Here is a 24,219-nt window from a genome sequence, read left to right on the forward strand (position 1 = left end):
AGCCTCCTCCCAGGGTCCAAAGGGTGCAGCCCCAACCAGACATAGCAGCTGATACCTGCAGGGGCTCTGAGCTCACAGGCAAGTTGACCTCATTGTCTCTCATGCTGGTGCATCCTGGCATCAGAATCTTGCCCATTTTAAAGGAATGTGATCAAGGCCTACAGGGCAAAGCAAGGGGCAGCAGGTATGTGATTGAATGCCTGCCACCTCAGTGATGGACGGTGACGGAGCACTCCCAGTGACTGGAGCAGTGAGTGACTGACGCTGGTGGAGCACTCCCAGTGATTGGAGCAGTGAGTGACTGACACTGATGGAGCACTCCCAGTGCATGGAGCAGTGAGTGACTGACGCTGGTGGAGCACTCCCAGTGCATGGAGCAGTGAGTGACTGACGCTGGTGGAGCACTCCCAGTGCATGGAGCAGTGACTGACGCTGATGGAGCACTCCCAGTGCATGGAGCAGTGACTGACGCTGATGGAGCACTCACAGTGCATGGAGCAGTGAGTGACTGACGCTGATGGAGCACTCCCAGTGCATGGAGCAGTGAGTGATGCTGATGGAGCACTCCCAGTGCATGGAGCAGTGAGTGACTGACGCTGATGGAGCACTCACAGTGCATGGAGCAGTGAGTGACTGACGCTGATGGAGCACTCCCAGGGCATGGAGCAGTGAGTGACTGATGCTGATGGAGCACTCCCAGGGCATGGAGCAGTGAGTGACTGATGCTGATGGAGCACTCACAGTGCATGGAGCAGTGAGTGACTGATGCTGATGGAGCACTCCCAGTGCATGGAGCAGTGAGTGACTGACGCTGATGGAGCACTCCCAGGGCATGGAGCAGTGAGTGACTGATGCTGATGGAGCACTCCCAGGGCATGGAGCAGTGAGTTACTGATGCTGATGGAGCACTCCCAGTGCATGGAGCAGTGACTGACGCTGATGGAGCACTCCCAGTGCATGAAGCAGTGACTGATGCTGATGGAGCACTCCCAGTGCATGGAGCAGTGACTGACGCTGATGGAGCACTCCCAGTGCATGGAGCAGTGACTGACGCTGATGGAGCACTCCCAGTGCATGAAGCAGTGACTGACGCTGATGGAGCACTCACAGTGCATGGAGCAGTGAGTGACTGACGCTGATGGAGCACTCCCAGTGCATGGAGCAGTGAGTGACTGATGCTGATGGAGCACTCCCAGTGCATGGAGCAGTGACTGATGCTGATGGAGCACTCCCAGTGCATGGAGCAGTGACTGACGCTGATGGAGCACTCCCAGTGATTGGAGCAGTGAGTGACTGATGCTGATGGAGCACTCCCAGGGCATGGAGCAGTGAGTGACTGACGCTGATGGAGCACTCCCAGTGCATGGAGCAGTGACTGATGCTGATGGAGCACTCCCAGTGCATGGAGCAGTGAGTGATGCTGGTGGAGCACTCACAGTGCATGGAGCAGTGAGTTACTGATGCTGATGGAGCACTCACAGTGCATGGAGCAGTGAGTGACTGACGCTGATGGAGCACTCCCAGTGCATGGAGCAGTGACTGACGCTGATGGAGCACTCCCAGTGCATGGAGCAGTGACTGACGCTGATGGAGCACTCCCAGTGCATGGAGGAGTGACTGACGCTGATGGAGCACTCACAGTGCATGGAGCAGTGACTGACGCTGATGGAGCACTCCCAGTGCATGGAGCAGTGAGTGACTGATGCTGATGGAGCACTCCCAGTGCATGGAGCAGTGACTGACGCTGATGGAGCACTCCCAGTGCATGGAGCAGTGAGTGACTGATGCTGATGGAGCACTCACAGTGCATGGAGCAGTCGGTGACTGATGCTGATGGAGCACTCACAGTGCATGGAGCAGTCGGTGACTGATGCTGGTGGAGCACTCCCAGTGCATGGAGCAGTGAGTGACTGATGCTGATGGAGCACTCCCAGTGCATGGAGCAGTAACTGATGCTGATGGAGCACTCACAGTGCATGGAGCAGTGAGTGACTGATGCTGATGGAGCACTCACAGTGCATGGAGCAGTGAGTGATGCTGATGGAGCACTCACAGTGCATGGAGCAGTCGGTGACTGATGCTGGTGGAGCACTCCCAGTGCATGGAGCAGTGAGTGACTGATGCTGATGGAGCACTCACAGTGCATGGAGCAGTGAGTGACTGATGCTGGTGGAGCACTCCCAGTGCATGGAGCAGTGAGTGATGCTGGTGGAGCACTCACAGTTCATGGAGCAGTGAGTGATGCTGGTGGAGCACTCCCAGTGCATGGAGCAGTGAGTGATGCTGGTGGAGCACTCCCAGTGCATGGAGCAGTGAGTGATGCTGGTGGAGCACTCCCAGTGCATGGAGCAGTGAGTGATGCTGGTGGAGCACTCCCAGTGCATGGAGCAGTGGCCCTGACCTTGTTGAACAGAGAATGAGCAAGGCTCTAGTTCCAGAGCTTCCTCTCGGCATAGAAACATTTTCAAGTCTAAAACTTTAACTAAATAATCCCTTATGGACCACGTGTGTCCACTGAGCCACTGACTCCCCACCCCCTCTTCCCAGGCGAAAGGGCTAAACAAAGGCATCTCTAGTGAACCTACCACAACTTGTCTCCAGCTCCCGATGCCAAAGAAAAACAGTCCCTGGTCCCTGGGATGACCAGTGAGCCTAATGCCAAAGCCCTAGAGAGTGTTTTGTTTGGCGCCTGTTTAGAGGCCGGGGCATTTGTGGTGCTAGCACTGTTTCCAGGACAACCCCCTTCTTCCCTTTCTACCCCGCTCCACTCTGAACTTTCCTTCCATTTCCATGGCTACATTTTTCTCAGCTATGTCCTCTGCCTACACCAAAATTGTCTCCCAGGGAGGGCTGTTGCCTCTCTTTAGTTCCCTGAACCCTTGGCTTTACCCACCTCCAGTTCCCCGAATTCCCAAACTCTGTTTCCAGCCTGGATGTCTCTCCTGCCTACCTGTCCGAGAACAGCAAGGGGACATCACTGCTCCCTCACTGACTAAGCCAGACCCTCGGAGCTCTTTACTTCCTGTCCCTGAGCCCAGACTCTTCCTGTCCACCCTCTCCATCCATCCCCTGTTCCTTTAACTCTGCATTCTGACTGTGCCTTTTTGGCTCAGGCAGGGCCTTAGTCCCTCTCAGCTAAATCATTTTCCTAACTGCTCCGCAAATTCCTGTCCTGACAACCACCAACCCCAACCATGTCCCCAAAGTTTCATCATGACCCCTTTGCCTAGGGCCCCAGCAGCTTCCCCTTGTTGTAAGTCATGGGTCTCCCCAAGCCTGTACCCTCTCCCTCACCAGCTCTCGGAAGATACCAATTGTAGCTAAAACCCCTGATGTATCATCTCGTATCCTACAGGCCAACATTTCACATGTGTAAATCTGGCCTCTGTGAATGGAATAAATGGATCAGCAGGAATCCTCTGGCTCCTTTCAAATACTCATTAAATCAGTAATTTCAGATAAACAAGTTTCCTCCCCAATTCAGAAGCTGTTTTCTTTATTTTTTATCATTTATTTTTATCTTATGTTCATGGCTGTTTTGTCTGCAGGCATGTCTGTGTGAGGGTGTCAGAACTCCTGGAACCAGACTCATGGACAGCTGTGAGCTGCCATGTGGGTGCTGGGAATTGAACCTGGGCCCTCTGGATGATCAGCCAGTGCTCTTAACCATAGAGTCATTTCTTCAGCTCCAGAATCGATTTTTTTGTTTTAGTGTTCCTGGTCTTGATCTCCTTGCAAGGCATCCCAATGTTTTGTTTTAAGATGCTTTGGTATATTAGAAATACCCAAGGAAACAGAAGTGAATCCAGTTCTTCTATAAGCTAGCAAGCCAAACAGATGGCATGGTTTGTGCATGGTTATTGGTTGACTGTCATGGATGTCATGGTTTGCGCATGGTTATTGGTTGACTGTCATGGATGTCATGGTTTGAGCATGGTTATCGGTTGACTGTCATGGATGTCATGGATTGCGCGTGGTTATTGGTTGACTGTCATGGATGTCATGGTTTGTGCGTGGTTATTGGTTGACTGTCGTGGATGGCATGGTTTGAGCATGGTTATTGGTTGACTGTGATGGATGTCATGGATTGCGTGTGGTTATTGTTGACTGTCATGGATGTCATGGTTTGTGCGTGGTTATTGGTTGACTGTTGCAGATGGCATGGTTTGAGCATGGTTATTGGTTGACTGTCGCAGGTGGCATGGTTTGAGCATGGTTATTGGTTGACTGTCATGGATGTCATGGTTTGCTCATGGTTATTGGTTGACTGTCGGGGATGGCATGGTTTGAGCATGGTTATTGGTTGACTGTCATGGATGTCATGGTTTGCGCGTGGTTATTGGTTGACTGTCATGGATGTCATGGTTTGCGCGTGGTTATTGGTTGACTGTCATGGATGTCATGTTTTGCTCATGGTTATTGGTTGACTGTCATGGATGTCATGGTTTGCGCGTGGTTATTGGTTGACTGTCGTGGATGGCATGGTTTGAGCATGGTTATTGGTTGACTGTGGTGGATGTCATGGTTTGAGCATGGTTATTGGTTGACTGTCGCAGGTGGCATGGTTTGCTCATGGTTATTGGTTGACTGTCGTGGATGTCATGGTTTGCGCGTGGTTATTGGTTGACTGTCGTGGATGGCATGGTTTGAGCATGGTTATTGGTTGACTGTCATGGATGTCATGGTTTGCTCATGGTTATTGGTTGACTGTGGTGGATGTCATGGTTTGAGCATAGTTATTGGTTGACTGTGGTGGATGGCATGGTTTGAGCATGGTTATTGGTTGACTGTCGCAGGTGGCATGGTTTGCTCATGGTTATTGGTTGACTGTTGGGGATGGCATGGTTTGCTCATGGTTATTGGTTGACTGTCATGGATGTCATGGTTTGCGCGTGGTTATTGGTTGACTGTGGTGGATGTCATGGTTTGAGCATGGTTATTGGTTGACTGTTGTGGATGTCATGGTTTGAGCATGGTTATTGGTTGACTGTCATGGATGTCATGGTTTGCGCGTGGTTATTGGTTGACTGTGGTGGATGTCATGGTTTGCTCATGGTTATTGGTTGACTGTCGTGGATGTCATGGTTTGCGCGTGGTTATTGGTTGACTGTGGTGGATGTCATGGTTTGAGCATGGTTATTGGTTGACTGTCGCAGGTGGCATGGTTTGCTCATGGTTATTGGTTGACTGTCGTGGATGGCATGGTTTGCGCGTGGTTATTGGTTGACTGTCATGGATGTCATGGTTTGCTCATGGTTATTGGTTGACTGTCGTGACATGAGTTGTTGGATGTTACTGGACAGATACTAACACTTAAGTGTTCTCAGAAAAGATAATGCTAAAACTGGATTTTTCCTTTTGAAATAAAGATGTATAAAAAGGACATGGAGCCAGACAGTGGTATTGCATGCCTTTAAAAGCAGCACTCAGGAGGCAGAGATAGGCAGATCTCTGTGAGTTTGAGGCCAGCCTGGTCTACAGGTAGAGCTCCAGGATGCCAGGGCTACACAGAGAAACCCTTTCATAAAATAAAATAAATAGATAGGCTAGGGACTTGCTCAGTAAAGTGCTTGTCATGCAATCTTGAGAACCTGAATTCAGTTCTGGAGCCAGGCAAGGTATTTGTAAGCTCAGTGCTGGTGGGGCGGTGGAGACAAGCAGACCCTGGGGTTCACTGGGCAGCCAGCCTAACTGGTAATCCACTGGCCAGTGAGAGACCCTGTCTTTAAAAAACAAGGTAGACAGCTTATAAAGAGCGACTGCCCTGAGGTTGTTCTCTAGCACTTCTGTGTGTACACAAATACGTGCACACACACACATGTGCCTGCACACACATGTATGTACATACACATGTATACATATGCAAAAATAATACTTCCCAAAGAAGAAAAAGGTTTCTAAGACGTCAATAAAATAGGGTGAGTGTGTTGATATACATCGTCTAGGTGAGTCCCTAAAACTAGGAAGTGTGCTCCATGTGAACCAGGACACTTCTATTTGAGTTTTATACTTAGAATACACATGTTTGAACTTACTTAATTCACCTAGAAAAATTGCCTGGCAAGACAATGGAGTCAAAACAACTTCTGTCTCTCCAGGAATTATCCCACAGCAGCAAAGAAAATACAGAGAAGCGTCAGCTCTCTGGGCTGCAACTGCAAGGCCTCTTCCCCTGAGTTTGTGAGAACAGAGCTGATGCAGAAATAGTAAAGGATTCGTCAGTCGAACAGAAACTGAGAGCAAGCAAACTCACCCATCATCTTTCTGAGCAAAGAACACACACAGTACCACACACTCTCTGGGCTCCTATCTGGAGACTGAGACTCCAAGGACGCTCCTGAGACAAAGCGTGGGCAGAGGAGGGATCCCTTGAGCATCACCATGTGCTTGCTGATGTAGAAAAATAAGTGTGTGGCTCAGTTTGCTTTGGCAATGGACTTCATATGACAAAGGGCCAGGACTGGGCTCCCTCCTGAGTCAGTGCTACCTGGGAACAGCTCTAGGAAGCTCTGTTGGAGAGGAGCTCCGACAGCTGACATCAGGATACACATGGCTGGGACTGGTAAGGTGGCTTAGGGGTTAAAGACCCTTTCCACACTCTTAACAGTCTCAGTCTGTGCCCTGAGACCTACATGGCAGGAAGAACTGACTTAGGCACACACACACCCTCTCTCTCCTCCCAGTAATAAAAACATAAATTTTATGAAAGAAAGGCTTGGTTCAGCTGACGACTGGTGTGCTCCACCCATGTGATAGTATGTTACTCAGACATAAAAAGGAAAGGAGGCCTGACTCACACCGCAGCATGGACAGAAGCCTGACACGGAGGGCCACACTGTGGACTTGACCTTGATTACAGGAAGCATAAAGAATGCTAACATTCATAGAGACAAAGAGTAGATTTGGGTCGGCAAAAGCTATGTAAAGGGGAAGTGGGAGGGACTGCTGATGCGTTGTGAGAGCTCCCTCCGGAGTCAAGTTACTTTGGAACTAGTGGGAGGTGTCGGTTGCATATTATGTTTGTACTAAATGCCACCCCCAGCACCCATGTAAAAGCCTGGTGTGATATCGCTCTCATAGGACTGGGTGGGGGAGCAAAACCCAGAGGACCCCTGGGGTTTTACTAGCCAGCCTAGACTAGTTCAATTGGTGAGCTCCAGGTTCAGTAGGAGACCGTTGTTTAAAAAAAATGTGGTTGAAAGAGATTGAAAAAGGAATTCAGCATAGAACCTTTGACCTCCATATTCATGTGCATATATATATATATATATATTCACATACACAAATAACACACATGCACGTGCATACACACACACACACACACACACACACACACACACTGGAAGAGAGAGGAAGGGGAAGAGGAAACAGTTACAGCTGCCACTGCATCGTCATCACCCCGAGGCCCCCCCCCCCCCGTCTGCACACCTGCTGTGTCTCTTCTTCCTGGGCAGGACCTCAGGAGGCCCCCGAGAGCTTTTGCAACCTCAGGAAGAGAAGTGGGCTCTCTGCTCCCAAGTGGCCAGCTGGGTCCCGTCTTAGCCAAGGGCAGGCTGTGTTTAAGAAACCCCATTTGCACAATTCTCATTTTGATTCCAAAGACTCTGCATGTTCTTGGTGCACAAGGTCATGTGGGAACACAGTAACCCTGCATGACCAAGCAGCACAGAGCCTAGGAAGCTGCATGGGCACAACCTCCCCTTAGGCTCCTGCTAGGAGTACCCCTAGTCTGCCTAAGGGCACCTACTCCTGCTATTTTAGAAGGTCCAACTCACTGTTCAGTAGTGTGGCCCATTTGAACAGATGTCCTTGAACCGAGCCCAAGGCACACTCTCACTCTTTGTCTTAGCTCTGTCCTCTGAGGCTTGCCCAGGACAAAGTGGCCCATCTTCCTGGTACAGCCTCAGAACTCGGGGATGCTGAAGATGGGGCAGTGGACAGCTCACCCACCAAAGGCCTGTGTCTGACTTATCCTTGTGGACTCTGGACAGTTTTATCCACCTCTCCAGGTCTCAGATTCCCAGCCTGTACCATGGCCTGTCATCCTTCCCTAAGGCTTGAAACCAGGGGTAAAGCAATGCTCAGAAACAGGCAAAGGGCCCTGGAGCAGTAGCAACCCTTTGTCAACTGTGTGGAACTTGCCTGAGTAACGCAGCCCTCTTGCTAGCCAGAGAAGGTGGGCCATGACTTCTAAAGAGACCCTTGGTGCATCCCTGGGTATGTTCCAGAGAAAGAAGGGCTCAGAACTAAAGGAGGACATTTCCATTCCTCCCAGATGAGAAGAAAGGGCTGGCCACCCCTTGTTTGTGCTCAGAGGCCTTGCTTGGTTTGACATTTTTTTTCTCAGTGCCTGGCCTTGACCCTGATCTTTCCCCCACATTCCTGATTTCTTCTCAACCTGCTAATGCCAGGTCCTTAGAGGGCAGTGACGAAACAGGTTAGACAGCCAGAGGGCTGGAGCCAGTTTTGACCATAACTGCCATAACCTCAAGCTGCCCTTCATATATCACTATATATATATAGTGTGTATGTGTGCATACATATAATACATTGGTGTATGTGTGCTAGATAGATATATAGATATAGTGTGTGTGTGTGTGTGTGTGTGTGTTTCAAGACAAGGTCTCATGGATCCCAGGTTACCCCTTGAATTTTCCCTGTTCCAGAGATTACTCTGAACGCCTGTCATTTTGCCTCTACCTCCCGAGTGCTGGGATTACAGGCACTAACTACCACACCTGGCTTAGGAAGTGCTAGAATTTGATGCCAGGGCTCTGTGCACATTAGGTGAGCGTTGTACATCCTGGCGCTATGTGGTATTTTATAAGGCCCGCACCCTGGCAGGCAAACACGCAGGTGTTATACACTGTAGAGGGATACTGGACTCTCTGGGTCTTCCCGTTATAGGTACTCCAGTCGTTGCAAGCACACAAATTCCCTGACACCATGCTGCGAGGACATCGGAGAGCTTGCTGGTACCAAGGTTTGGGTGCTTGCTTTTCACGCTCTGTGAGTCTACAGAAACCCACCCTTGTTAGCAGGATGCCTCGGCAGATCACTGCACACAACCCCCTCATTCATGCTGGGCAGACTATACAGGGAGAGTTTTCTCCTCTGTGTTCATAGCCTAGCTCCATTCCATCCTCCCCATCCATGACAAGGTCCAAGGCATGGGACTAGCCCTTCTCCTCATTCCCACGGGCTCTGCGGGGAAAGCCGAGGCTGTGGGAAGCCTCGGCCCCTTCCCCAGTCTGTGAGGGTTGGCTGTCAGGCTGCTGAGGCTTCCATTCCTGCACACAGGAGCTTGTCTGTTTCAGGTGGTTTGTCTCTGGCAGAGACAGGAAGGGAATGCCAAATTAACGCTGGGCAATAAATTCTGCAAAAGCCAATAAAACCGAAGCAGAGGGCTGGAGGGAAGAACCACAGCAACTGATTAAACATTTTTGTTGGCAGACTCAGGCATGGGCACATTTTCCAAGGTTTGCATCAAGGAGACATCTGGCCCTGGCCCAGGGATTTGTAGGAGGGAATCCTAGCAAGCAGAAATGAAGGGCCAGGCAGGGCTGGACCCTATGGGGATCCCAAGCTACTGGTGAGCCGCTTCCAAGCACCTGAGCACCAACAGTGGCCCTAGTTAGCTGGTTAGGAAGCTTCCTGGCCAGATCTACCAGCTACAGGAGTCAAGGTCTGGAGAAGATAGTGTTCTACGCTGGGAATGCCTGCCATCCTGCCCAGCCCTACCCAGACTCAGTATTCCGAACTAGAAGACTAAGGCCTGGAGTGCCTTTGATTTTTAGGGAGACAGCAGAGCTATTGGCTAGGTCAGAGAAGGCTCTGGGATTCCAGCCTCTTGGGTCCTTTAACCATAACATAAACTCTCTCATTCTATCACCTTGCCCATGCTGGTTCTCTTCTCTAGATCCACCACCTCCCTCTGAGACTGTGCTGTGCCCTCTGCCTCCAGTGTACCAGCGGCTGCATTGCACACCCATGCCTGTGTGCCCCTAGCAGGCTCTGTGCTTTAGCTTTGTTTATCCTTCATTGAAAGATGCTGTGGGCTCTTTGTGGGCACATGTGTACCTGCGGTGGAAGGTGGGGACACCCAGGTAGAGTGGACAGAGGCCAGCTGACATATAGTCCCTAGATCTGTTTGGAAGAAATGGTTCCACAGGGAACTCTCTCTGTCCTTCACTCCCCACCGCCCTTCCCATCCTTCCAGGAAGCCCTGTCTGAAACAGCTGCAAGATGGTGTCCTACAAGCCCAGGCCCCAGTATCACCGATGGCATGGGGACTACTCAAGAGGTGTCACCCCCCCATGGAAAAATCAAGACATGCCTGGCATCAAGGTTTGTCAAATGATCCCGGAGCCATGTGAGCCTGGTTGGTCTACTTCCACACTAAACCCAGGGGCTAGGAGACTCCAGTTAGCTCCTGGGATGTGGACTTCCGCCATCAACTCGAGCAATTCTGGGGAACATCTGTCCTAGGGACCACTTCAGAAGCACAGACTCTGTTGTCCCAGGGACACCTGCCAGCTGGGACTCCATCCTTCCACAAGGCCTGGTCAAGTTCACTGCCTTGGCCCTGAGGCAAGCAAATCCTAATTGCTTCTGCATCTGGTATAGTTGGGCTGGCCTCCTGTATACTCACTCCTGCCCTCCAACTACCTCATGCCTTCACAAACCCTTCACCCTGTCACTGCCCTGCACATCTGTCTCTATGGACATACCTTGCGCCGTATCCTATGGTGAGATTTGGCCTCAGGGATAACGACAGCCAGACACTAGGAAATGTGTAGTGAATGAAACCCAGGTTTCCCAGCAATGAGTCACCCCAAAGAGGAGGTTTTGGGGCCCTAATCTTTACCTACCTCTGAGAAGAACACAGAGAGAATGACCAGACTGATCCAGTGAATGACACCAGCAAACTGGGATGCACTGGAAACTGTAACGAACACAGTGAGGCCAGGTTTAGAAGCAAAAAAATGAGTCCATCCGTCTAGGGGGCTTTGTGGCACGGCAGCAGACTTTGGGGACCCCTGGGTGCTTGTAGAAACATTTGGATATGTTAGACATCGGGTCAGAGAGCAAGGGCAGCTATAACCAGTGGTTATGTGGGAGTAGTGGAAACATTGCGACCCAAATGCTCTTCTCTCCTCAAAGGCCATCTCCCTCGGTTCCTCTGCCCACTGCCAGACCCAGGGAAGGAGGGGTCATGACCACAGCAAAGTTCTGGACCTGAGTGGGTGGCTTCAAGACCCACAGCACACCACCCCCACAGCTCAGTGCACTTTGTGTGGGCTCTGGGTAAGCCTCTCTGCTCCTCCGTTCTGAGCTTGCGGTGCTTGTGGTAGTGGGGATGGTGGTGGTAGCAGCATGGAGGGATGGCTGGAGAGATGCCCGGCAGGGGGAGCAGATGGGTGAAGGCAGCAGAGTCTGTGGGCTGGGGCAGACACAGGGGTGAGGCCAGCACTGATGATTCCTCCCTCAGTCATCTTCAGCTAGCCAGTCACTCTGAAGGGCAGGATGTCACAAACAGCCTCCAAACACTAGCAGGGCACAGTTTATGCGCTAGTGAAGGTAACAGCAAGGTGTGAGTGTCTATAATGGTGGGGTGACCTTGGTAGAAAGAGGGCAGAATGGTCCCCAGAGGGAATCCTCTGGGTGGATCAGGGGAACTTTGGGAGCAGGAGGTAGGGGTCTGTGGCAAACAGAGGGCCTGTTTCAAGCTATTCACGTTCCCCTTGATCAAATAAAAATATCTTCTCTGGGTAGGGCTGGCTTTTCCTAGGCTCCAAATCCGTGAACCCTCGGAGTGGGTAAACATAAGGTCCTCAAGGAAATCCAAGAGGAAGGTTGGAATACTGGGTTCCAGGAGGGAGATGCAGGGGCCCCCTGGCTCAGGGCCAGTATGATCCTCAAAGGATGAGCCCTGGAGACAGCGTGAATTCCTCCCCATTCCGAGTCACATGAATACCAGTGGGAACCAAGAGGCTGAGGCCTGTGTGACTCTGAAAAGACCTCAGATGATTCTGGAAACATAAAATCTCTCCCCATTATTTCTCAAATGAATTCCTGTGCCTTTTTTACGGTTTGCTTTAGAAGAGCAATAAATCTTGGATTGTGCGTTTTATGGAATTTAAGATGCCTTTTATGAGCTGCTATTGGATCTCCCACCAAAATCAATCTCCTGGATACTTAATTTTAAGCAAAATTCCAGTGTCGGCTGGGTTCTCAGTTCTACCTGATGCCTCATCACACACAACCTGAGAAGCCCAGGGCCCCAGTACAACCCGCCATAGCGAGAGAAGGGCTCCGTTATGGTCAGGTCCCATAAAACACAGAGTCTGGACGCAAGGAGGGAAAGCCTACAGCATGGTTTAATTGAAGACAGGTTGAGTGTAAAACCAGTACTGGGCACTTAATGTTGGGAGATACTTTAATTGGAACCAAGGGGCCACTGGCTACATAAAACCCAACTAGGCTTATCAGACAAAAGCAATTCTGTGCTCTCCCAGAGAGCAGACAAGGCTGGTGTGTCTTGGAAGGAGCGATGAACAAGCCCTGAGCCCAGAAGATCCAATGAAGGATTTGGGGCATCCAAGAAAACAAGAGAACAAAAAGGGTTTGGGGGGCTGAACCTCTCATCCTGGATCCTATCAGCGGTGGAAAACAAAAGCTCTCTGCAGTCAGTAATTTCACTTTTAAAGCATTTTGTACTTGAATGGTTCACCTCCTGGATCAAGAAAGGTGTGTGGGACTGTTCCATCAGCTATATGCCCATCCACAGGCAAGGGCCAGACTTGTGGGCCTCTGGCCTTCTGCTGCACCAAGCAGGGTTTTCTGAGGGTGGAGGTTGGAGGCGGGCCTCCACACTGACATGCTGCCACAGTGCCTCCTGGTGCCACACACACACCAAACGGCCGCCATTATGAGGCCAGAAGGAATCCCCAAAGGAGGAAAAGTGGACAAAGAGTCAAGTAGTCTGGAGGTTTGGAGTCTCCTGCTCCATTCCTCTGACCTAGGGTGAGTCGTTGATACCCACAATCTTTAATTTGTCTGCTTGTCTGTAAAATGGGGTCCTGTCCTATCCACCCTGTGCACCACATGGTTGCTGGCAGGTCTGAAGATGTTGGTGTGGAAACGCATTTTCAGAGCTATCAGGACACACGTAAAGGATGCTGCCCGCTTCAGGCTGGGACAAACATCAGCACTACGGCTGCTGACTAGTTACTACAGGTGATCCATTTCCCAAAATGGAACTGTTTAAGCCTGAAAAAGAAATCACCCTGGAAAATTCCAAATGAGAACAATTTAAAAAAATGCATACAGGGGTCCCCAACTTTTGTTTTTGTCGCATCAGTTTCTGATCATGGAACACTAGGAAGGGGGCTGAAGAGGCCACATTGGACAGATGACAAAGGGATGTTGATGGTGACAGAGAAGCTGCCAAGTGTGTTCCCTCCCCAGGGGCAATCCCCATGGGCTGTTGTGGGACCCCTGAGGGATGCAGATGCAGTGAATATTGACATATGTATTTGCATAGGAATCTCTCTTGCTACTCACACTGGAGAAGCTTTATATCTATTAGAAGTTCCAGGGTCAGGAGAATCACCACCAATATTACACAGGCTACCAGGAAACTGTTGAGACTCGCACTGAGCAAAAATACCTGCCAGACGGCTGCTCTCTTCCCACAGCACGGCTTCAGCCAGTTAGACCTGTAGGGACAAAAGGACAAGAGGGGCTAAGGGGCTGAGGGGAGACCCTGGCCGCAGCCTTGCCTCAAACCCACCAGCCTGGCTCCCCCTGGGCCTGAGTTTAGTTTGTTTTGTTGGCCACGCTGGGGACGGCAGGCAGGGCCTTGCTAAGCCAAGCAGGCCCTCCACTACTGAGCTACATCCACGGCTGGGCATCATGGGAGACTATGCCTTTTCAAGAGGCCACTGGGTAGAATCGCAAGAGTAAAGCAATCTCATTAAGGGGCACAGCTGGACTTTCAGGTTGACTTTGGGAACTTACAGGAACTCTATGGGATTCAGGCTTCTCAGGTTGGAAATGGGTGTAACACTCATATTCCACAGGTGAGTCAAACTTGCCTAGGTGGCAAGAGCCACAGGACAAGCCAATGTCACTCTCTTTCTATGTCTCTCAGAACCCAGCCCATGTGCTGGCATTTGGGGAAATCTCCGTTTCTACTCAGCAAATACGCTAAGCACCCAGCGGATGGAATTAGACCTTTGTCGGCTATGAAAGGATGCGTTGCATTGGATCCCTGTTTCTCAGGACAGATTATCTAAACACTGGTTCTTCAGAGTGTTAGTAGCTGTTACTTGATTCCCCCCTCCTCAGAAATTCAATAATTGGGTAAGTTTGGGGAAATCTGGGTCAAAGTTCAATGGTCATTTATGTGTGGGGTATTCCAGTGCCTTTACTATGTTGCTATGCCTCACTGTGCTCCACACGGATGGCATCTGTGCTTACCAAACTGGTTAGGCCAGGGCTACCTCTTGTCACACAGCATCAGGTGGGGCTCATACCCTGTGTACGGCTGTCTTTGGGGAGGCATTGCAGAGAGAGGAGGCCCCTGAGGTCAGACTATCCTGAATAGGGTGGAGTGGTCAGGAGACCACAGGAGCTCAGAGCTCAGCTGAGCCTCTTAGGGTACTAGATGCCCTCCCCTGAGGAGCACAAAAGGGGGAGCCTTTGGGAACACTGTGAGGCTGGGGTGCTACACTCAGACCTCACTGATTGGGTTGTTTATGACCCAACCATGCCTGCCAATATGATTTTAGTGAGAATTATGCACCCCAAAGGGCTGAGACGTGCCAGGGAAGTCTTTGCTTTGGGGTATGCCCCATTGCCCTGGGGTCATGTGCAAAGACATCAGGTCACTCTGTGACTCCACTTCCCCACTTGGAAAGTACAGAATAGTATTTGTAACTTGTAGAGTTGTTGAAAGATAAAGGAAATAATGTATCTGACCTGCAAACACAGTGTGACTGAAATGACATCATGATGATGATGGTGATGGTGATGATGATGATGATGATGATACTGAGGGTGATGGTGATGAAGGTAATGATGATACTGAGGGTGATAGTGACGATGGTGATGATGATGATACTGATGAGGGTGATGGTGATGAAGGTAATGATGATACTGAGGGTGATAGTGACGATGGTGATGATGATGATACTGATGGTGATGATACTGAGGGTGATGGTGATGAAGGTAATGATGATACTGAGGGTGATAGTGACGATGGTGATGATGATGATACTGATGGTGATGATACTGAGGGTGATGGTGATGGTCACGGTCACGATACTAATATCTGATGGCCTAAATGCTTGACCATCACCACATCCTTCCCATTCATAGGGAGTCAGTCTGCTGTAGCCTGCTGTAAGGAGAACCAGTGTCTTCCTCTTGAAGACTCGGGGGTCAATGGGCTGGGAAGGCAGCCTCGCTTTAGCCCTCTCTGAAAGAATGATGTGAACACTTTCAGATGGTGACGTCTTCCTCCTGGTTTGTTCAGAGAAAGCTTGAATGCCAGAGGTCTTGAAGAATCCTATCAGGAAACCAGGCTTGCTTAAGTCTCTTGGGATATTTCTAACACCTACGGGAATGATTAACGGTCTCCGTCCTTGGCTCAGTGGTGATGCAAAGACCAGGGGTGGGGTGGTCCTCTCCAGACTCGGGAAGCGGATTGCAGAAAGAGACACTTGAGACTGCAACATGATGGAGGAGGCTAAGCAGATCACTTTGAATGGGGGAAGAAGGGTTGCCATGAGTTCCTACAAAGGCCAAGAGTATAGAGTGAGAGAGGAGGAGACTGGCTGGGTCTAAGAGACAAATGGAAAACAGGCTACAGAGCCTGGTGGGCACTAAATCACACAGACCAACCGTGGGGTCTCTGTGGCCCCTTGCAGGGCAAACTTACAACGCACTGCTGGTCACACTTCTCGTTTTCCTTGCAGGCTCCTACAGGTCAACCCAAACAGGAGCCACATCGAGCTCAGTAGAATTGCTAGGTAAATTCAAATTTCAGATAAACATTGAACACCTTCCTAATACAAGTATGCCCCCAGATACTGCATAGAAGACACCCCTACAAACATTATTATTGTTATCTGCCAGGTCTGGCCAACTCGGAGCTGAGGGTCAAGGATCCTGGTGAGAGCGGCTCTCATTTAGTTGGAGAAATGCACGGATGAAGAGGCCATGTTAGCATTTGAAAAGCCCGGCTTGATTTTCCCAGCTGTACCCCGAGATGGTAAACAGAGAGCTCTAGCACCGGAAGAAGTACTTTCTGAGTGGTAACTATCCTTTTCTTGAGGATACACAACCCTGGGACACGTGGAGGAGCCAGGGAAATCTAGAGGAAAACCCGTGAGGTCAGCTGTCGCCATGAGAGGCGGAGGGAAGTACAGGGAAGCCTCCACAGTGTGATCACGGACAGCCTGTTCCCATCCAGCTGGAGGACCCCAGAGGCCGAAGGCTGCTGCCCACTGGAGCCAGTATCCTCAGACTGCGTTCCTGCAGCCGACACTCTTGGCTGTTAAGAACTCCGTTCTCCTCCGTCTCACCTGCTCCCTACTTCCTTCCCAGCCTGCCACTCCTGCCTCTCCTTCTGCCTGGTCCTATTTGCATCGTCCCCGCTCTCGGTTTGTGCCCAGCCTTCAACCTGGCACTTGTGGAAATTTTGTGCCGTGCCCTTCCCATCCCGTGGTCTTCCAAAGGCATGCATTCTTTCCCAGGGTATAAAGACTCCTCAGGTCCAGCCCCACAGCATCCACTATTAGTGGCCGCTAACACCGGTGCCATTTCATTGGCATCTGAAATGGGAGCCCAAGCGGCTTTGGACACTATAAATAGAACGGGCAGCTGGGAAGACTGTTGGCCCTGGGTGACGTCCAGTGGTGAACAGGAGGTTTCGCCCTCGTGGTCAGTGGGAGCAGCTGGGCACCCTTCCGCCCCCCACCTTGTACATCTGATGACTGTGAGATGTGCCCCGAGAGCCTGCTGCTCCTGGTGTCCCGGAGGAGAGCCCCCAAGCAGAGGGAGGGAAAACTCCATCTGGGTGCAGCTCACCTGAGTCATATTCAGAGAGGCCACTTTACACTGCTGCTCAAGTGTGAAAATGCTGACTCTGCTTTTGAAAGAGCAGTGGGCAGACCTGGAGTCATCTGCGATCTGAGGTTAGCCTGAGTTGGGGAGAGGATCAGATGGAAGGGCTCAGAAAGGAGGCCGGGGCAGATCTGGATGGCAAAGAATCCTGGATCCCCAGTATAGGCCAGGTGGGCCCTGTGTCCCAAGTCAGCCAAACCGGTTACATGGTAGTGGGAAAGATGAATTCAGACAAGTTATACTGCGCTATAGGGTGACAGGGACATTAACAGGGAAACCCAGAGCTGGTGCAGGACCCAGGATGGTGAAGTGTTGAGCTCACATTTAAGACCAGGTGTTAAGGGGTAGAGGACACCCCCTGAGCCCCAGCCCGCCACCCTGTGTTTGTAAGGCTTGCTTACTTGAAAAGTTTTACCCCAGCTGGACTTCTTGACTGTTTCCACCCCCTCATCAGGGGGTGGGAAGGACATGGGACCCTCACCTGAGTATCAAGTGCTGCATGAATTCTGCCCTAACTGCACAGGGCTAGAATATATAGTTAAAGAAGACTAGGGGAGGGGAGCTCCACATATTCAACTATGGGAAAGCCCTCATTCCTGCTGGGTAAAGACTTTCTGGTTCAACCTTTTGGGGGAGAAACACCCACACCCAATAAAGATAGATAACTCCAAACCCCCAAAGGAGTTGCAAAGCCAAGCCTACCTCTCCAGGTCCTGTATTTCTACTCCTGTGGCAACTTAGCTGCACCCAACCAAAGCTTGGCCCTCAGCTACCAGTCCCTCAACTACATCAGCCTGGGAGTGTCCCGGGCTGCACAAGGAGATGGTATTTGTGTCATAGGCGCTATCACAAACACTGGGTGAACCTCTTTCCTCCCAGTGACCCCATGACACATAGCAGGGACTTGAGAGACAGTGACGAAGGAAGACCATCTATCTAAAAAGGGACCCACTGTGGACGGATGTGTCTGAGCAGGAAGGCCTGGAGGTGGGGGTTGGGATCTGCATCCAGGTCAGGGGTTGTTGCAAAGCCCTAAGGGTCAAGCCATACCCCTGGCCTCTTATGGGTTATGACCATGATCTAACTTCCTGGGTGATTCCAAGGTGTAGTCCCACTGTCCTGATTCTTCATACTCATCGCCTAGCCATCTACGGAGTTATGGAAGCTGCACCGTCCTCACACCCACTGAACATGGTGCTGCATTCCAATAAGAACCCCGAAATACAGACGAGAGCTCTTCTTACAGGTGACAAGTATTATGGAGGATGAACAGGGTTTGGTGAAGGAAGCTTGGGAGCAGGACAGAGATCACAGTGGCAGAAAACAGGGCCACAACCAGCTCAGCATGAAGTCCAGTAGGCTTGCCTGTGGCTCCGTTTTGAACAAGAGAGGCCTGGATAGGGCTATACAACTCTACAGGGGCGAAGATCCAAGGGCTTCTGGGCAGAGCTCGCCAATGGGAGTGGGGCCTGTAGCGCTGAACCTGCAGGTCCCTGGCTAGCCTCACGTTTAGCGTCCTGAACAGCTAACTGTGAAATGATAGTGTCTCAGACATTGCAAGGACAGTGTGTGTTCGTGGCAAAAGAAGGAAGTATTTCCCATTTCTAAAGATCCCTGCGCCGTTAACTAAAGCGGGCACCAGGATAGACTGAGAAAAATTGCTTTCTGGTAGCCTCAGCGCATCAAAGTACGGGCTGGTGTCATTCCTGGAGTTGCCACTGGACGGCAGGCGTGCCCCAATTTTCCAACATGTGCTATAAAAGTCAGGGGCAGTTCTGGGGCAGGCTTGGGCTGCCCAAATAATACCAACAGATGGACCTGCTGGCAGGTGGTATCCCAGAGAAGTTCCGGCACCCCCTCCTGAGGCTTCAGAGGAGTCCGGGAGTGGGGCGCAGATGAGGGCCTGTGCGGCTTCTGCTTTATATTTTTAGTTGTTTGGGTAACAATTAGAGAATAAATTCTAGAATATGAAAATGAACTTTGGCGAATCTCTCAAAGCTCTTTTATGGTAGGTAAGGCCATAAGAGTGGCCTGGGAGACAGGCAGGCAGGCAGTGTTCCTAAGCTTGGCACCGAAACAGCCCCCATCCTAAAGGTGAAGTAGGCCACGTGGTGTGGACCAGTCAGGGCTCAGCTTGTTCCACCCCGCAATCCACTGCGTGCTTAGGCAGTAGAAGGGGAATGCCGGATGCTGGATGGGGGCAGAGGAAACTGTATGCCTTCTCCTGGTGGAACGGTGGAGATGGCGGAGACTCTGCGGTCTTAAAAGGTGCTCCGCAGCAGGACGGTGGGGACAACAAAGGTCAGAGACCCCTGGGGTGATCTTGTTAGCTGCACGTTTAGCTTGTCAGCCGTCAAGTGCCCAAAGAAATGAGAGGAGGTCAGAATGGGTTTAGAAGCCAATTGGTAGCAGCAGCTGACATGAAGCAGCAGGTGGTCCTAGTCCATCCCTGTCCTGAAGGAGTTCTACACAACTGGCTTGGCAGCTAGCTTCCTTGAAGCAGAACTCTCCAAAACCTGATGTAAACAATCATCACGTGACCCCAAATAGGCACAAAACCACAGCCCTGTGCAGGTTTCAAGAGGCGCAGAGACTCCTTGACTCTCATAGAGGACCATCAAAGGAGACCTGGGCGGTCTGCTCCCCCTGCCTAGCTTCTTAAACTGAGAACTGGAACCTCACATAGGGGTCATTGTGCTTGTTAGGATTTTTGTCAACCCAACACAAGCTGGGGTCATCTAGGAAAAGGGAACCTTAACTGAGAAAATGCTTTGATCAGACTGGCCTGTAGGCAAGTTAGGAAGGGCATATTCTAGATTAATATGAATTACAAATGAATGAATATGATTAATAAATAGCAGCTCACTATGGGCGATGGCACCCTTGGACAGGTGGTTCTGGGATGCATTTAGAAAAGCAAACTGAGCGAGCTGAGCAGAGCAAGCCAGTAGGCAGCACCTCTCCAGGGTTCTGTTCCCTGAGTTCCTGTTTCAGTTTGTCTTCATTACGGGCCCTAACCTATAAGATGAAATAAGCCCTATTCACCCCCAAGTTGCTTTTGGCCATGGTGTTTATAAGAGCAATAGAAAACAGACTGGGACAGTCATGGGACTAAGGGCTCGCTTCTACCCAGAGACCCCTCAATTCTGAGAACTGACCACAAATCTAAGGACTTCCTCTGAGCTAGTCTTTGCAACTAGGGCTACTAAATAAGATTAACTCTCTAACCCTGTGGGAATAAACTAGAACAACTTCCTCTCTTGTCCTGTCCCTCTAGGTTGACAGGAGTTTGGTCAATTCTAGGTTGGCCATATTCCTCTTTCTTCTCTTTGGCCAAATTCTGGATCCTGGATGTCTCCCTGAATGACTGGGACTCTCCTGTTAGAAACCATAACGTTAGGCTCTCTTTCTGTGCCCAAGCACAAAACGTCCTCCTTCCAGGCTGAGATGAGATCAGGTGCCCAGTCCCACCCCTAACCACCAGAGGCACTCTGCTGCTGTCTAGTGGTCCCCAGAGGCTATACACCATGTATATTGTGACTAACTGGGGGTGGGTGAATATTTTACTATGTATCAGTGAATTGATTGCTTGATCAATTAAAAATGAGGGGCTCCTGGACTACAAGAAAATGAAATTACCTATAATTAATACATTGTGTATCCTACCTAAGCTCTATGTGATAGTTGGAAGAGAACCCTTGTGGAAGCCTGAAGGGTGGCATTTTACTGCAGACAAATCCCGCTGGCATGGAGAAAGGAAGGTGGTGAGTCTCAATCCTTCTCGTTCCTTCCCTCTCTCCCACCTTCCCATCCCCCATGAATCGTGACATGGAACCCCCAGGCTTCACGCTGGCATGGACAGGGCTAGGGCGGACGAGCCCCTTATCCCTAAGCACATCTAACTTCTTACTAACTAAAGTTGGCGGGCTCTGAGGCAAATCTGATTTCTTTCTTTCTTTCAGGCTGACTTTGTGGAGAGGATTCTTGGAGATGTGGGGCTACCGCTTGGCTTTGACCTGTGGGCGAGGAAAGCCTGGTGCTGTTCCCCTTCCCTGTCTTTGCTCTTCATCATCTCCGTGGAGATCTGTTTACCCCACTCTCCAGGGAAACTGGGCTTTCCCATGCCAGCTTATTGTAGCCCCACCCATTCACCTGCTCACTTGGCCATTCAAGTCATTCATTCATTCTGTCAGCCTGTCCTCCATCCCAGTTTCAAATGGTCTGGTCCCTGCTAGAGAGAACTTCCTGGCCCAGGGTCAGGGTTAGATGTGGAAAATGCAGGGCCCAGATGTTGTCCAAGGCCGTGTGTACCTAGCTGCAAGTTGTGACGCCGTGGGACTGGGTGACTGTGTTGCTTACAACTAGTATGCCTGTGAATTAATTGCTTTCCTAATCATTGACAACATGGAGGGAGCGGGCTGTGGAAGCATGGGGGTGGGGACAGGACATTTCTGGAGAATGCGTCCTCAAGGTATTCTGCAAAGAGGCTATTTTGGGCTGTGGCTTAATAGCCCCTTCCCTCTCTTCTCTTTGCCCCCAGCTATTGCTTGCTGTCATATCTAAAATTATTTCAATCCTTATTTAGAGGTGTTTGCTATATTGGGTCTGTCTTCTTTTTCTAACCTGACATCTCAGAAAATATCCCAAAATGTGCCCCATTATGGTGTCTTCCTCTGACTGCCTAATTCCAGCAGAAATACGTTGTTGGTCTCATCTCCCTTTAAGCCTGTTTGAGACCCGTGATTCTTCCAAGCTTCGCCTGTCTGGGAGTCCTGTTGTGATTGGGAAATTAGTTCTCCCTTTAAAAGGGAGTGTGTGTGTGTGTGTGTGTGTGTGTGTGTGTGTGAGAGAGAGAGAGAGAGAGAGAGAGAGAGAGACAGAGACAGAGACAGAGAGACAGACAGAGAGACAGACAGAGAGACAGACAGAGAGACAGACAGAGAGACAGACAGAGAGCATACATGCACACTGAGCATATACGAAGGTCAGAGGCCAGCTTGGCACAGCCAGTTCTATCTTTCCGCTCTGTGGATTCTGGGGATCAGACTCAGGCTGTCAGGTTCTGCAGGGAGCAGCACCTTCAGCAGCTGAGCCATCTTGCCTGCCTGAAACCAACTCTCTTGAGGCTGTGGTGTACTGTGAATGAGTCTCCCACATCTGCATAGCAATTTACCATTCAAAAGACAGGTCCAGTCAGCCTATGAGCTTTCTCTGCCCTGTGACTCAATTCTAGCCCACAAGACATTAGGAAAGAACTGCTGAAGGCTTTTGGGAAGGTTCTGTGTTGTTCTCAAGCTCTCGCTTGCTAGATGGGAATGAGAATGCCTGACTACCACAGGCAGCCCTCGACCAACTATGAGGCCACTTTTGGCATCAGGATGAAGTCAGTACTGTTGGCAGCAGTGATAAGGGGAATCTGGACCTTGCTGACACTAAGTTTGCTGGACCAACCTCAGAGCTGCCTTAGCTCTGGATTTCACCTGACAGAGGCCAAGGAGTTTGAGGAGGATTTTCTGGTATGTACAGTCCCAAGCAACTAGCGGACAGATGGTAGCCAGTCCTTGGAGGAAGAATGGGAAGTGGAAAATTAAGGCAATGAAGATGTGCAGGACTCGGGAAGAGAGTGTAAGGTATGAGGGAGGCAAATCAACCTAGTCTCACCGCATTTTGTTGTCACAGGATTTTGCAGTCGGGGCTGACACCTTTGCTCCCCTTCTCCCCCTCTCCAGACTGTCTATTCACCTCTGTGGAATCACATGGGTTTTGCGCTATCAGTGCTGAAGGAGGGAGATGTGGTTGAGGGATGAGCAGACACAGGGAGGGAAAGGAAGATGATCCAGTGGGCATGATGTGCCAGGGCAGCTCCTGGGTTTGCCTTGGGGACCTGGATGCAGGGGGTGAAGACGAGATCAAGCAGAACTGGAGCAGAGGGTGAGAGAAGAACACGATCCAGAGCTGGGAATCAAGGGAGAAGGGAATGTTCTGTTCTTACCCTGATGGAGCCCACCCTGCATGAGGGCCAGCTTCCCAGATGCCCTTGGAATGGACACTAGCATTCCCACAGTGGACACCTGTGGCAGCAATGACCTCAGGGGCACCAGAATGAGAATGAGAGTGAATCAGGGACAAGAAGACTTGATCATTCCATTGACATCCATCAGAACTCAATGGCATTTGGGGATCCCTAGGAAGATGTTCAGAAAGAACTTAGGAGTTTGAAAGGGAGACTTGGACCAGACACATGGCTTTGCTCATTACTAGTTGAAAGCTTACAGAGATGGGTAAAATTATCCAGTGTGTAGAAAAAGGAGAGAGAGAGAGAGAGAGAGAGAGAGAGAGAGAGAGAGAGAACATGCCCATAGTTAAAGGACAAGCAGATGGCAATTGTTACTTGCCTGACAAAGGCTTAGAAGGCACAGTGCAGAAGATCTGTTTGTGGCAGCAGGCACAAGGATACCCTGTCAAGGGGAAACAGTGGTAGAAGGCAATCAAGGCTTTGGGTCGCAAAGGGGATGTGGATGCCTGCCTTACTTATTTTTGTCCCTGAGAGCAAGTATTTGTCAGAAGGCAGCTTTAAGAAAAAAGGGATTATTTTGGTTGACTAGTCAGAGGACTATATATAATACATCATGATGACAAAGCATGGCAGTGGGTGGGGGTGGGGGACGTCTGGTCACGTTGTATCTGCCATCAGTAGGCCGAGTGAGGAATGCCGGTATTCAAGCTGCCTTCCTTCATTCCCACTCTTACTCTAGGACTCAGGTCTATGGGGGGCCGTGTCACTTACATCAAGGGTAGGTCTTATCTCTTCTGTTAAACTTCTCTGGGAACATCCTCAGAGATGCTCCCAGGGATGTATTTCCTAGGTGATCTTACATCCAGTCAAATTGGTAATCAAGATTAGGCATCACACCCTCGAGAACCATGGCGTGGTATGGAAGAGGCTGTGACCAGACTGAAGTAGACTGATGAGGGCAACAGCTGTCACTGAAGCTTGCTAGAAGTTTGATTCCAAAGAGGAAGGGAGGGGTGATGGGGACCAACAGGAGTAGGGGGTGTTGAGGGGAGGTTAGGAGAGAGGAGGGC

General features: G+C 50.5%; 1 protein-coding gene across 5 annotated transcripts in view; it reads right to left on the reverse strand.

Annotated features, from left to right (window-relative positions):
* Tmem266 (transmembrane protein 266) overlaps nucleotides 1–24,219 on the reverse strand; it is a 111,866-nt gene that overhangs the window by 28,695 nt on the left and 58,952 nt on the right. For 3 of the 5 annotated variants that reach the window (XM_075965847.1, XM_075965846.1, XM_075965845.1), the window contains 2 exons: nucleotides 13,567–13,721; nucleotides 10,872–10,945 (listed from right to left, as the gene is read on the reverse strand). In XM_075965847.1, the coding sequence (XP_075821962.1) occupies nucleotides 10,872–10,945; nucleotides 13,567–13,721 (229 nt within the window). Of the gene's footprint in view, nucleotides 1–10,871; nucleotides 10,946–13,566; nucleotides 13,722–14,985; nucleotides 15,801–17,097; nucleotides 17,211–24,219 lie in introns of all 5 variants that reach the window. The other 2 variants (XM_075965843.1, XM_075965844.1) reach the window with 2 other exon arrangements.

The sequence above is a fragment of the Microtus pennsylvanicus genome, chromosome 3 (genome assembly GCF_037038515.1).
Source record: "Microtus pennsylvanicus isolate mMicPen1 chromosome 3, mMicPen1.hap1, whole genome shotgun sequence".
Taxonomy (NCBI): Eukaryota; Metazoa; Chordata; class Mammalia; order Rodentia; family Cricetidae; genus Microtus; species Microtus pennsylvanicus.